General features: G+C 32.6%; 2 protein-coding genes and 1 non-coding gene across 10 annotated transcripts; all 3 read left to right on the top strand.

The window, feature by feature from the left end:
• The first annotated feature begins 3740 nt into the window (after nt 1-3740).
• LOC107419794 (uncharacterized) lies at nt 3741-6529 on the top strand. Of its 8 annotated transcripts, none has more exons than XM_016028605.4 (4): nt 3786-3945; nt 5146-5332; nt 5445-5494; nt 5738-6529. In XM_016028605.4, the coding sequence occupies exons 2-4, from the start codon at nt 5257-5259 to the stop codon at nt 6338-6340; spliced, it is 729 nt and encodes a 242-aa protein (XP_015884091.1). In that variant the 5' UTR covers nt 3786-3945; nt 5146-5256; the 3' UTR covers nt 6341-6529. The 8 variants fall into 8 exon arrangements, 7 of the variants coding, with proteins under 7 accessions (XP_015884091.1, XP_024930169.1, XP_048332341.1 ...); XM_016028606.4 differs by having other exon boundaries at nt 3790-3945; nt 5210-5332; XM_060817705.1 differs by having other exon boundaries at nt 3796-3945; nt 5210-5332; nt 5440-5494.
• LOC112492147 (small nucleolar RNA snoR101) lies at nt 4655-4717 on the top strand. The gene has a single exon (XR_003056488.1). It is a non-coding gene; the product is annotated as a small nucleolar RNA snoR101 (small nucleolar RNA).
• Nucleotides 6530-9537: 3008 nt separating the features above from the next.
• LOC107419832 (uncharacterized) lies at nt 9538-14457 on the top strand. The gene is made up of 9 exons (XM_016028646.4): nt 9538-10138; nt 10833-10878; nt 10964-11042; nt 11130-11175; nt 11277-11375; nt 12384-12452; nt 12534-12876; nt 13009-13157; nt 13401-14457. The coding sequence occupies exons 1-9, from the start codon at nt 9665-9667 to the stop codon at nt 14232-14234; spliced, it is 2139 nt and encodes a 712-aa protein (XP_015884132.1). The 5' UTR covers nt 9538-9664; the 3' UTR covers nt 14235-14457.
• The last annotated feature ends 317 nt before the right edge of the window (nt 14458-14774 follow it).

Below are 14774 nucleotides of genomic sequence, written 5' to 3' on the forward strand. Positions count from 1 at the left end.
GATTTCAATATTTTCATCCCCTTCGTTGCAAATTGGTCAATGTGTTTTTGGGGGCATACGTGTTTATGATTGAACCTGTAAAAGAGAAGACGAGTAAGAGTTACTGCGCACCGTTGTGGTACCATTGTGATAACGCTCAAACGCTCAAGTCAATTTCATCGTTCAACTAAAATGCTCCATGATAGTTTCATGAATTTCTAAAATAATAAAGGATAATATTAACTACGAGTTAGTCATTCCTGAATATGGGTTGGCTTTATATAATGACATTGATAAATTTGGTAGCTTTAATCGTATTTTAGTTACCTTGATCTGGATTCATTGAAATCATTCCATACATTTACTCTAATTGTTCGACAATCAGTTATACTAATATTATTTAATATATATTATATATTGCTTTGAAATGTTAGGAAGATAATTATCATTTAGTATCCATAGACATGATAAGTATTAAAATTTGCTACTTATCCTACTAAGAATATATCCATTAGTGAATATGGTTTACTTTTTATATCATATAAAAATTAATATTGTTTAAATTTATATTATATAAGTTTATAAAAAATTTAAATTTATTTTCTAATGACAATATGAATGGTTATTTATGACTATTTAATGATTACATATATTTTATTTATTTTTTTAAATTGATTTTTCAAGAAAAATATAACAATGTTTAGCAAAATTTTTAAAAGTAAAGAGTCATCTAGACAATGTCTTTTTTTTTTCTTTTTTTTCTTTTTTTAACCATATATGTCAATTTAAATAGGCTCATTGAAAAGGTTTTTCTTTTTAGCTATCTATTTTTCTCATGCATCTTATGCAGTGAAAAATATAGGTAATAAATAGAGCCATTAAATATACTTTAAAGTTTAGTATTCAATTGGAATGGTTTCCATTCTATGACATATTACTTAGTATTCGTGACGTATTTATAATATATTTTCTACAAAACAATTATATTATATATAATAATTATATAGTTAGGATATGTTGATTTTATAAGGTGAAATATAGTTTTAAAAAATTAAACTAAAATGAAAATGATTAAAAAAAATTAAAAATTCTAATAGGACGGGATGTTTGTTAAATATAAGATAAATTAGTTTTGCAATTCCATCTACAGATTCTACACTCCATACAATCCTCAAAAATTGTAATTTATCAAATTATCCTTTTTTTATTTTTTATTTTTCACTTATTGAAATTTTGTTTTCTATTAACATTAATCACAGATCCACCAACAGATAAAAGCTGTCAACAGCATACCATCAGAGTAGCAGTAACTTGTCGACTACACTATGGTCCTCTATTGCAGATGGTTTTAGGATTTTCATTTTTCAAGAAATAATTCTTTAAACGTCTAGTATTTCTGAAATAAAATCCAAAATATTTTTCTTATTATTTGCTTTTGGATCTAGATATATACTACTTCATACAATTCCACAATTATTTTGACCTTTCACTTTTGGTCGCAGAACAAATAAAATAAAATAAAATAAAAAGTTAGATAAGTTTTATATGAAATTTGGATTTTATGTAAGGTGGTTATTTCATTGGAATTAAAATGAGAGAAAAGAAATTAAAATTTTTATTAAACTTGATATAAAAGAGTAAAGTAGTTAAAACCAGTGTTCTAAAAAGGGGAAAAAGATATCGTTTAGGCGTGATGCTTTTAGATAACATCTTGTATAGTAACAAGATTTAAAAAAAGACAGTTAACGCCTAATGCATGCCTAGGTGTTAAATGGCGTGAGCCTGTTTGTTCAATTTTTTTTCTATAATTATTTTTTAAAAAATATTTAAAAACAATGCATAAAATAAAAAAAAATGTAAAAAAATGAAAACTTTTTAAATGTTAAGTTTTTTCTTTTATAAAAAAGAAATGATGAATAAGAAAAAAAAAAGTAATAAATTAGAGATTTTACTAGCAAGTAATGCTCGTAATGCACAATCATGAATTGTCGAAAATTATAATAATGATGAAAATGATGATAAGATATAGAATGATATGTTACCATCTAAAAAAAGTTCTAGAAATGCTCAAATTGAAATTAAAGAGCTTAAAGAAAATGATTTTGTATCAGATGGCACGAAAGATGAGTTGGATGAAGATATAGATATTGAATTAGAGTCCGATAAATAATTAAATAAGAGGTAGATTATGGTAATAGCTAAAGTATGTACTAGTTTAGAAATTATTAAGTACTTGTAGGCTTATAATGTATATGTTTTGAAACTAATTTATTGTTAGAAACTTGAAAAATATGAATTTTCATAACTCTATTATGATCAATTACATGCTAATATATATTTATTGCACATATGAAAGTAATATAAATTTATATATATTTTACCATTTAAAATATTAATTATTTTATTTATTTAATAATTTTATAATAATTAAAATAATAATATAATTATGAAACACATTTTTACGTCTAAATTTTACCTAAATTTGTAAAATTTAAAACTTGATCTTGCGGCGTCTTACACCTTTTAGAATACTGGTTAAAACTCAGTGACATTAGAAACCGATCGCAATGAGAATAAAGATGAGAAGAAGAGTGGCTGCTTAAGGTGAAAGAGAGACGAAAATAAGAGGTCCTCAGTTGGGCTTTAGATGAAGGACAAAAGTTTTTCAAAAATAAAAAATAAAAAATAAGAACCTTGAGAAATAAGGATAGTCTAGAAAATTGAAGAAGTTGTACTGTGCAAAAATATTTTAACAGTATAACTAAAAATTATATAAATATAAATATACAGTATTTATATTTAAAGTTTTACTGATAATAAAAAAAAAAGTAAGTTTTTCTATTTACCATTATTAGTGATAAGCTTCATGTTGAACTGTCAAATAATAATTTTATGCATTTAATTATACATTGATATTTTATATTAAATATTAAATATAAAAAGCAATTTTTTTTTAAGACAACTAAATAAATTATCAGATGATAGATTGATTCCACCATTAATAGTATTTTCATTTAAAATAAGTTATTTATGATTAATTGAACTCTTATTTAGCCAAGCAAAGAAATGTTAATATAATAATTGGTGTCTAACAAAATGTTTCAACAATTTAGGGCTGTAGAACCCAAAAAAAAAAAAAAAATGGCATGGGAGTAATGGAAATGACAATTTATAATTTATCCACGGAATATTAATTTGTTTTGAAGAATTAACATTTATCTAAATAAGAGGAAGATTAATAATTTATTTTTAGGATAAAAATATACATATTATATTATAAAATAATGAAAGGTCCAATTTGTAAAGTTTAAAATTTAGAAAAAAAAAAAAACTAATTATTAACAAAACACTCTCTCAGGAATTAGATTCTTAGTAATAGTTTCCTTATATGGTGTTTGATCTCGAAACGGAAGTCAAAGGACTTAAATTTTAATTTGTGGATTTAATTGAGAGTAAAATTGTTTTTTTGAAATGTGTAATATCACTTTTTAAAAATTTAATAATACTGTTTTAAGGGATTTACTTTAGTTTTTTCAAATCCAATCGGGCCGTATTTTTCATATTTTAAAAATTTATCTACATATAGAAAAAAAAAATTCTAAAAAAAAAAATTAAAATTTCCATAAAGAATGAAACAAAGTGCCTTACAAGATAAAATTAGCACGACTAAAAAATTATGAAAAATAACTCATAAAAAAAAAATTTGAATTGGAAAATATTTTCTATTTGGGATGAGTAAAGATCCAGTAGGCCCAGGCAGAAGTCCAATAGACAAAATGGGTTATGTTAGGGCCCGAGGTGGAATGATTGTTAAGGGGTGGGAAGGTGAATAGGTTTAATAGAAGCTGCCGGTGATCGTTCCGGTTATGGGGCATAAGTTTTGCGGGGCCAATGCCAATGCAAGTGCAAGTGCTAGTGCTGTTTGATATCTATTTCCTTCCTTTGAATTTCTAACGAGGTATTGAGGTAGGTATACTATTCCTCCATTCTTCTCACCATTTATGCAATGCTTAGTTCCAACTTCAAATCTTTAGGGTTTCAGAATTTCCTAGGAATCTCATCGTTCTCAACGCCGTCGTTTTCCGTGTTAGCTGATTGTGTAATTTTGTTTTCCCGTAAATTTTTATCATTTTACTTATCGAACGAATTGAAAATTTTGTTTATTGCTGATCACAAGAATGTGAAGACGAATATGGTTCTTGCATTTTTGAAAAATATAAAGAAACTCAGAATCGCTGAATATTCGTTGGTTTTTGGTGTTTCACCATTGCTCTGTCATGATTTTCGCTTGGTTGGATTTTGGATGATTTTGGTTAGACTCCAAAAATTGTTTAAAGGGTGATCCAGCATTTTGTCCGTAATTTTGTTAGCTACATAAGACATTCAGGGAGCCTGACCTGACCTCTTGTGGTTGTTTCTGCTATGCCCCTGATTTCCAAATCTTCTTAATGGTTTCAAGATTTCTTATTCTTAGTAGTCAATCATATTTTTTTTCCCCCTCTTCTCTTGTATCTTTGTACGGCTCATGTTGTATGAAGCGTGCTTCTATCACATTACAAGAAATGGAAGTTACTGTCTGTACTTCAACTTCTGCTCCGTAGTTTGATACCAGGGGATTTTTCTTTTCTTTTCTTTTTTCCTTCTCTATTTTTGGTGCAAAGATAGTGCAGATGATGGTTTACACTTGATCTCTGAACTTCAGGTAAGTTCACTTGTTGACAGCTTTCTAACTGATGCGCTATTCTTTGCACTGTGGTCCAAACATTTTGCTGTGCCCTAATTTGTAGCATTTGAACAGTACAGGGGTGTCCGGTGGTTGGTTCGAGTGGATAAAAGGTTTATTATAAATAAAAACCAAGAGAAGTGGAGAAAAAGAGTTGGTCTGAAATGGGGTAGATTTTGAAAGTCCTTAGTTTACATTCAAATCCTCAAGTCTGCCATGTTGTTACTGTAGAGAATTTTAGAAACTGATTATTTATAGTTTTCTTTCTGGTGCTTTCTATGTTATTGAATTCTGCTATTCAAACTGAAGACAACCAACTTTAGCGTTCAGATACTTCTCTTGCACACATTTTTTATTTGATTCTGGAGTCATAGTTATGTTTTCAGTTCGTCCAAGTTGCATTTAGCACTGCTGCTTTATCTCTTACATGTGCACATTGGTAGATAATAGAGATGGGCAACAAGTCAAAGAAGACTAATGATAAGAGGTGTATGATAAAATGGACAGAACAATGGGATGATTTTTTCATTCAGGCACTTGTGCATCAATAGAGCATGGGCAACAGGGTTGATAAGGTTTTTACTACTGCAGCTTATGATCATGTTGTGAAAGAATTGCGGGAAAAGATTGGTGAGCCATTTGAAAAATGTCATTTGAAGAATAGGCTGAAAACTCTCAAAACATAATTTTAGTGAATATTATGACATTTTCAATGGAATGAATGATTTTTTATGAAGCCCAGATACAAAAATGTGGAGTGCACAGCTTGAGGTTTGGAAAGCTCTAATCAAGGTTTTTGATCTTGTTTATTATGGAACGTTTACTGAATTTGGATACAAAGTGATCGTTTCTATTTGTTTGCATGTAATGTGATCACACTTGCTTTCTTTTCCTTGTGAGATTCATTTGTTTTCCAACAGCTAAAATTTTGTCACAATGCTTGGTAATAATATTTCTGTGTCTCTTCTATTACTCTTAATTTGTATTTTGAAATTAATATCTCAATTCTGTAGCTTGTTGCTTTCATATTGATAGGTAAGGCCTGATGCAAGAAAATGGAGGGCTACACCCATTGCTAACTACAATAAATTGGTATTGCTTTTTGGAAAAGAGAAAAGCGATGGCGTTGCTGATGCAGAAGGTGAGATCCACGTGGGAAATGGGGGCAACTTGAATTGTATTGATCATGTGCTGTCACAGAATGAAGTCATTCTTACTCTAGAAGACCTAAATGGTATGAATGACGGTGATCAGTCACCAACATCTCTAGAAGCAAATTCTCAAATAGATTCTCAGGCACCTTCTCTATCTGCTACATCATTGAAAGGCAAGAAAAGAAAGGCTCCTAGAAATTTTGATTTTGAGAGAGAGTTTGCCAACATAAGGGAAGCAATTAAAAATGTTGCTGTGGCAATTAGGGAGGGAAATGCTGTTGCAGAGAGAGGTCGACCTCATGTTTACTCAGAGCAAGAAGTTTTTGCAGAACTGGTGAACATAGGTGTTGATTCGCAGATACGGTATAGGGCATACACCTTTCTCATTTCAAATGCTGGAAGGGTGAGGGCGTTTTTTGGGTGCCCAACTGATGAACGCAAGGAATTTTTGCTTCAGATGATGTATAGTCCCCAAGACTGTTGATTTACTCACGTGGTTGCATATTGGTTTTTAGGCTTGTCTATACTTTGAAATTCTTAATGATTAGGGAATTCCTCGTGTAAATCTTGATTATGAAATATAGAGTTTGTTTACTCAAAAGGCAGTTTTTGAAACTTCTGAACGAAATTCAGGATATAAATATTACAAGCTCGATGAAAATGGTCTGTCTTATTACATTTTCCAACTAGTTTCAGTTATATGTTAGTTGTTATCTTTCATGCTACGAGTTCCTCTAACTTAATATTGTCAATCTCCAATTCATATTTAAACAATTGGAATCTCTAAAGCATGTCTAAAATTTATGTGGAATTCAAGTTTTGGGTTCTGGCCGAAATATGTTTGAGATTTGTGGCAGCCATATCCCAGCTACCTAACTTCGCTGTTTCCCCTTTCTTTGCTTTAGGTCTGAAAGTTTCAGGAAACACTCTCTACTATTCTCATTATTTAATGCGCCACACAAGGATTTCCAAGTAGAAAGAAACAATAATAAAGCAGCAACCAGTATAAATGTTAGATTCCTAAATACCTTATGACGGGGTGAGTCAAGCTTTGCGTTGGAAAGCATATGAAGGCCTGGATAAACCTCTTGAATGAGAGCAGCTTGTCCTTCATTAATGAGTCTGCTAGAAATATAAACTATGGTTTTGGAAGGACTATTAGCCACAATCAAGTTGAACCTGTTATACTGATTTATCACCCCTCTCACCAATTACTCTGCGAGTTCCTTGGGACTTTTCGCGCTCTGCAATCGTTAAATTCCACTGGAAAGGTCATTAAACCAAAATGTAATTGAACAAGTGGTAATTAAGCTCAAAATTGTTCTCTACTTGTAGGAAAATCAGAGGCAATTTTCCACGGCTCGTTGGCTCATGGAGGCTGTGATGTTCTAAAACATTGGTCAGAAGTGCCAGCCTTCCTCCTCTTGGATGGGATTTTGTAGCGGTTAAATTTTAAATATCATACAATAGGGATCGAGTTAAGAAACTGAACCATCTCTATTTATATTACTAGAAAAAGAAAAGAGCCGTCTCTATTTAAATAGACTCGTTTTGCACATGAAGGTAAAACTTTCTATAAATGGTAGTGATAAGAGTAGTAGGGAATTTCTGATGCCTGTTACATCCTATGTGCTTATCAATCACCTTTACCCTATCACCCACAAACCCATCTTTTCCAAAATTTATCGATTCCTATGTTTCTTTCATCGAAATTCACATGCTCGGATACACAATTTCATGTGCTTGAGCCAGTACCAAAAGATATGATTTCGAAAGCTTTTAGAAAGTTAATTTACTTGCAACAAATTTTTTTTTTTCTTTAAATATTTTACCTGCAACAGTTAGATTCTAAAAAAATATACCAAACTTTGTTTTCGGGTAAAAATAACTACCCTCTAATGGTACTAGAAGTGGTGTATGATCTTGATACATTATGATAATAAATATTTAATATATCGTCCAAATAAGTTTGTACTAATTTCCTGCTATAGGTCTACATTTAACTTTTTTTTTTTTTTTTTTGGTTCCCTTCTCCTTTTTTCTTTTGTGATGAAATGCTATGGTCTTATTTTACTTTATCTTTCCCCCCCAAAAAAAAAGTCATTATATTAGTTGGTCCCTTTTTTTCGCTGAAATGTATTAGTTGGTCTCATTTATTATAGTTCTTGCCCATTTAATGCATGGGTTGCACATGTAAACAAATACACATCTTTTTTTTTTAAATAAATTATATATACAAATCCGAAAATATGGAGAAGAAATGAAGAGTAATTTTAAACATGAAATACATGATGGACTTTATCATCATCATCATCATTATTATTATTTTATGAAATTTACTCGATTTGAATCATGATGATATTCATATTTTTAAATAAAAAGTTTAGTGAAAATGTGAAGGTTAAACTATGAACTTTTGGAGACTGAAAAATAAAAATGAAAAATGAAAAAACAAAAAAGGGAGAGAGAGAGAGAGAGAGAGAGAGAGAGAGAGAGAGAGAGAGAGAGAGAGAGAGCGCAGAAGGCACATGTTCTATGTCAGAGGAAGCCAAAGTTATTATTTTATGAAATTTACTCGATTTCAATCATGATGATATTCATATTTTTAAATAAAAAGTTTACTGAAAATGGGGAGGTTAAGCCGTGAACTTTTAGAGACCGGAAATAAAATGAAAAAACAAAAACGAGAGAGAGAGAGAGAGAGAGCAGAAGGTGCGCGTTAGATGTCGGAGGAAGCCCAATTTTTCGTTCACCGTTTCTTTCCTTTATTATTTATTTATTTATTTATTTTTGGATCAACGTTCACCGTTTCTTTCCGAACATGTTAGTATGCAAATTATCCTACAAAAACCCTACCCTGCATATTACATACAAACCCAACAAGAAAGGTCAAGGTTAATGAGAAAGGGCTGAAATCACACACATACATATATAATATATTTGTTTCTTCAATATATATATATATATATATATATAGGTAAAAAGGGGCTGAAATCACATGGTCGTGATAAAATTATAAGTTTTATGCTTTTTTTTTTTTTGGTTAATATGTTTAAAATTATCAACCAAATAATGCTAATTTTTCTAAAAAAATGTTAATTTATTTGTTAGCGTTAAAATTTGGATAATTATATCTTTTCATGTAACGTAGGGTTAGGTATCAATTAATGTACGTATTCATTGACATGTAAATCAAAATTTATTTTTCTCTTAAATCTTCTATAAATTACGCACAATGGAACATAATTTAGGAAAAAGTCAAACCAACACTCCATTGGCTTTGCCTATTTTGCCTGAATACTTTTACACTTCTTTTAAAAATGGTAGAAATGTTCATTTTTTTAATAAAATATTATTTATTTTTGTAAATTTTTTAATAAAAACTTCATCTGTAAATTATATATACATAACAAATATAAATTAACACATTCAAGTAGAACAGAGAGACAATAAAAAATAAAAAAATGAAAAAGAGGGTGTTAGAGTAGTTTCCCCTTTTTGTCCCTGAGGGTGAGGACGGCACATAAACGAAGAGCACGGCAGGTAAGATTCATCACGTGATATCCACCCCACCGCGCCGTTCGTGTGAAGCGCACGTACTACTGACCGACCCAACAGCGAACTATCCACGCGCCCAATATTCTATTATTCTTAAGAAATATAAATAAATAAATAAGAGATAAAAAAAAGGAGGAAAAAACACGAAAAGCAAAGAAAATAAAATAAAAAAATAAAAAAAATAACCGATCCTGATTGGAGAGAGGGGGAGAGAGAGAGAGAGAGAGAGAGGATAGAAGGAAAGAAAACAATGGGCGAGGTATCAGAGACGGCGATGACGACGACGGCCAAGAAGAAGAAAAAGGGTCGACCTTCTCTCTTAGATCTCCAAATACGCTCTCTCAAACAACAACAACAAAACCTAAACCAAAACCGAAATCTACAGCCACAACCACAAAACCCTAATTCTCTCAATTTCACCTTCAACCCCAACTCCCGATCTTCTCGCCGGAAACCAAATCTGAACGCCTCATCGCCGCCGGCTCAGGACTGGATTTCTGGCGTCGGCGGAGAAGATGACGATGACGAGCGTAAGGAGAAGAAGCATAAGCTCTTACTCGGATTCAATTCGAATTCCAATAGTCACTATCAGACATTGTCGCTGAACTCTTTATCAATTAATTCGGTTCCCAACGGCTCTGGTTCGAATGCCGATGGCGACGATCCCGAGGTTGCTTTCAAGAGGCGCAAGATCAGTCCCGCACATCATGGATCTATTCAAACGGTGATGATCAAATGTTACTCGCTCGTTCTGAAAGTAACTTTCCGGAGAAATGATTTTGATAAACAAGGAACCAAACTTCTTCTTCTATTATTAATTTTTTTTTCCCTTGTTATAGTTTCAGTCGGGCCCTTTTTTTTTGAAAATAAAAATAAAAATTAATTAATTAAAAAAATTATCCTCAAATATAAAATTAAAGACTTTAAATTTGCGTCGCTTCTTTTGTTTGAATGAGTTTTCGAATAGCTTGGGATTTCGCGCGTAAGTTGAAACTATTTGGTGGTGGACTTGTTGGATCAGGAGCGAATGGGGATGTGTTTGACCCGGTCAAGTTTTGGACATTGTTTATTTATTTTTGTTTCAAATCTCTGTATGGGTTTCAGGTTTTATTTATTTCCTATTTTAATTCTTTTCATTAATTTTTATATTCTTGCTGTCTGTATTAATAATCAGAGCCTTTTTGAACCAAAAGAATGCGCACACCTTTCATGTCCAAAAAGCTTCAGTTTGTCTTTTCTTTAATTATTTTCAGTTCTTTTTCACCTGTACTTCCTTAGCTTCTGGTGGCTTTTACTGTGACTACCCTGTTTGAATTATTTTATTTATTTTTGTTTCCAATAACGACAGAAATTATCTTATATAACTTTTATTTTTTTGGCTGTAATTTTCACCATTGATATTGGGTCTAATTTTGCAGAACCAGAACCAAAAGGTTTTGATAGCGACAGACAGTAGTATACATGGTATCAAACTGTCAATCAATCCTAATCTTCTGGAGAATTTTTCCCAAGTAATTTAATTCAATGAATTCCAATTATATGTGGACAGGGTCGCAGGTGGAGTCCGGTCCCACGACACCTTTGCCAGACAAAAAGTTGTTGGTGTTCATCCTTGACAGGCTTCAAAAGTGTGTGTTTTATTGGTATCCAAATTTTTCTCTTTTTGTTTACGATTTTAACGAGGCGTTAATTAATTTATTTCAACTTCCTTGTAGAAAGGATACTTATGAGGTATTCTCCGAGCCCGTTGATCCAGAAGAGGTGCATTTTTTTTTCCTTCCAATTCTGATTTTGCTTGTTTACTTTTATTCAATTGTATTTGTGTATCTATTTTTTGATTTGATATTATAACCACGGTACAGCTTCCTGATTACCATGACATTGTCGAGAAGCCAATGGATTTTCAAACTGTAAGGCAGAAACTTGATGAGGGAGCCTATTCATGCTTGGAATATTTTGAGGTTAGTAGTTGATTTTCATGATATTGCTTTCTGTATTTTTTCTGTTGAGTTTTGTTATTTGTCTTTGAAGATCTTTTTCCGCCCCATATTTTTGATTGGGTGAACCTACCTACCTTGCCCTCTCTCTCTCTCTCTCTCTCTCTCTCTCTCTCTCTCTCTCTAAGTAATGCACTCAGATTATTATTTTGCTGCCTGGTTTTTACTGGAGATTTCATAATATGTTGGATGAAGTCTTGTTACATTCCATCTGTTATCTCCCTCTTCATCCTAGAGGAGTGAAAATGGTTAATGTAAAGTTTTCACCAGAGTACATAGTGTAGAAAATAAAAAGCACAGAGAATAGTGTTTATATATGTTTCTGATAATGCTAAGCAAAGAAAAAGGACTAAAGTAGAAAGGATTTTATGATAGTTGATCATGATCAGCATCGTTTCTCTTTGCAGAAAAACAATGCAGTTTTCTTAACTTTTACATTGGTACCCAAGGACAAGGTTTATTAGACGAGCACAGAATTGATCGAGTCATTCATTTTGAAGTTGTAGGAACTTCTTTTGTAGTTTTCTTTATGATGATAAGATATCTGTACTTATGTCTAATTAGGTAGTTAAGGTTTATTGGTAGTTTAGGAGAATTGGGAGATTTTAAATTGACCCCCAATAGCTGCCTTGCAACTAAGCTCTTGTATTTTAGATTTTTATAACAATGCTTTGTAATTTGTATGCCTCAAGTTGAGCCAGTTGCAGCGACAAAAATTAGTCGAAAGAATGAAGATAATGAAAATGATTTGCATGTAATGGTCTTGGATTCTTGTGGCCTTGGTTCATTATAAGTTGGCTGTCAATGTCTCAAGTCTGTTGTAGGAAATCAACTTTATTTTAGAATTCTTTCATCTGGTGAGATCTTATGTGCTATAGGATACCTTATTCCACTCGCAAATTATTTGTTTCTATATAAACATTTTATGTTGGCAATAGGAGTTTGTAACCGTAGACTATTTCATTGTTGCAGAAAGATGTTTTCTTGATATGTACAAATGCAATGCAGTATAATGCAGCAGACACTATCTACTTCCGACAGGTTTGTTTCAGTTTCAATTTTTATTTCAGCTTCCAACGTTGGAATTTGATCATTTTTCTGATGATTAACTAATTTTTTCAGGCGAGATCTATTCAAGAGCTTGCAAAAAAGGACTTTGAGAATTTGAGGCAAAATGGTAATAATTGCCAACCTCAACCCAAAAGGAGAGGCAGACCACCTGGCAAGAGCCTTAAAAAGTCAATTGAAAGGTCTCCTGTTGATTGTGTTGGTCCTGAATCTCTGTCAGATACAACTCTTGCTTCTGGAGGTGAAAAAGCAAACTGGTCCAACACTTACAATTTAAGAAAAGGATCTACTACATGCAAGTTGAGGGCTGCTGATGCATTAAATGGAGTCTCTCATGGCTCTCTAAATGGCGAAACTTGCACTAGCTGGTTTTCCGAATGGGAGAATGAATTTCCAGGTTTGGGGATTTAACGGCTGAGTTTTAGGATTTTGTCAGTGTAACTTCAATGCTTACTTTCTCAATCTTATTTGTTCATCGCTCATATTTTATCAACTAATTGTTATTATTTTTTCCCTTCTTGATGTACAGCTTCAGTATTGAGGAGTGTGATGAAGTATGGAAAGAAACAATTTCCTGTTGATGAGAACAGACGTGACACTTATGGGCATACATTGGCTGCTGGACATGTGCAAACGATTTTAGATGCCCTTGAAGGAGAATGGAAGGAACTAATGCCGGTATGTATTACTATTATGGTAAATAATTGTTATTTTGTTCTAAATGGGAACCTGGAGCTGCTTACTGATGTGTGAGTTATCGGTGTGGGGAATTTATATGGAGAGTAATACATGTAGTCTAATCGGCAAATTGTTTTATAAAATGCTGATATCCACAATGTATTTTATATTCATTTGATGTTATTGTGTTGTGTTTATCTGGGATTTGATTATTTTGTTTTATTTTATTTTTTAAATAAATAGGTAGGTCCTTACTTGGAATATGGTTATGCACGAAGCCTAGCTCGTTTTGCTGCAGGTCTTGGACCTACTGTTTGGGAGATTGCTTCAAAGAAAATTGGAAGTGTTTTGCCAATTGGAATAAAGTTTGGTCCTGGATGGATAGGTGAAGATGAGACATCACAGCAGCAGCAATCGTTATTTTCCAAGAAGTTTTTATCTGATCCCATGGCAGACGACCATAAAAGCAGGCTTCTATCTCCAAGTCCATCGGTCTCAAATTCAGTTGCTGTAAATGGGTGCTTTTTGCAAAGTAGAGAAGACCCAAATACTACTAGAAGATTAAATACCCACAATGAGTCGGCTTCACTTGACAGTAATATTAGCCATTGTATAACAACACCTTTGCCTCCTTTCCCCCTCCACCAGGATTTTATAATTAATTCTGGGGTCAATGGTTTACAGAGTGGGAATGTGGCTTATGCTCTACCTCAAAAGGGAGTGTTCAAACCTGCAGCTGCTGAAATGCTTGGCATGGTTTCATCAAGCAACACTACTAGTTGTCACCCAGTGCCTAGGAATGATATTGATTCAAATGAAGCAAAGTTGTCAATAACCACAAATAGATCAAATCCCGGGAATATGTTACCGCTTGGATCAAGCCTTGACTTACATAGAGCACCCCAACTGGGGATCGGTGGGGAAGGATCTTGGCAGCCGCAACTGTCTATGAACCATACACAGGATTTTTATCATTTGGCCTCCGACCTGAATGTCAGATTTCAGGCACCGGGTTCACCAGGTTCCATTGTGCAGATTGGTTCTCCTCAGCAGCCAGACTTGGCGTTGCAGCTATGAGGAATGAGGATGGGCCAGTTATAAGTTTTGCTGATTGAGCTGAGTTGAAAAATTCTTTCAAATGAAGGGTGTTTCTGAATGAATTGTTAACTTCGAAGGGTAGGGAAAAAAAAGTTTTGTACAGATATATTCTTCAATTGTTTATGTTAAAACCGTGGCATTTGTAATCCATGGGGAATATGCTGTTGAAAGATTTAATTAAGAAAAAAAAAATTTGTAAGCATGGGCGTTGTGCAGTGAGTAATTCAACTTTGTCATCGAATTCCAAACTCTGCCCTCTTTTAAGGAGGTGAAATTCTCACTGAATTTCAGATAAGAACAAAAAATTGAAGATTAATTACTGTGCAGCTGGTTAGCAGTAGTAAGAACAGCAAGTTGGAATGAAAAACACAAAATAAATAAAATTGAATTAAAATTGGAAATTGTTTTAATACCATTTTCGTGGAAAGGACGCAGTCAACACCTTTTGCTAGCATAAAAATTAGGCTCGAAAGTTCTTGGAAGTTACTGTACCCCTTTTGGAGTCAAAAGTCATCTCAA

This window comes from Ziziphus jujuba, chromosome 5 (genome assembly GCF_031755915.1).
Source record: "Ziziphus jujuba cultivar Dongzao chromosome 5, ASM3175591v1".
In the NCBI taxonomy this organism is placed as follows: domain Eukaryota; kingdom Viridiplantae; phylum Streptophyta; class Magnoliopsida; order Rosales; family Rhamnaceae; genus Ziziphus; species Ziziphus jujuba.

What these genes read in the sequence shown, in the direction of transcription:
- LOC107419794 (XM_025074401.2), top strand. Translation starts at nt 5,257, where the DNA reads ATGGGCAACAGGGTTGATAAGGTTTTTACTACTGCAGCTTATGATCAT. An exon ending in AGAATTGCGGGAAAAGATTG is followed by an intron (nt 5,333 to 5,444) that starts GTGAGCCATTTG and finishes TATGAAGCCCAG; the next exon opens with ATACAAAAATGTGGAGTGCA. An exon ending in TTTGGAAAGCTCTAATCAAG is followed by an intron (nt 5,495 to 5,737) that starts GTTTTTGATCTT and finishes TCATATTGATAG; the next exon opens with GTAAGGCCTGATGCAAGAAA.
- LOC107419832 (XM_016028646.4), top strand. Translation starts at nt 9,665, where the DNA reads ATGGGCGAGGTATCAGAGACGGCGATGACGACGACGGCCAAGAAGAAG. An exon ending in GACAGACAGTAGTATACATG is followed by an intron (nt 10,879 to 10,963) that starts GTATCAAACTGT and finishes ATATGTGGACAG; the next exon opens with GGTCGCAGGTGGAGTCCGGT. An exon ending in ACACTATCTACTTCCGACAG is followed by an intron (nt 12,453 to 12,533) that starts GTTTGTTTCAGT and finishes TAATTTTTTCAG; the next exon opens with GCGAGATCTATTCAAGAGCT.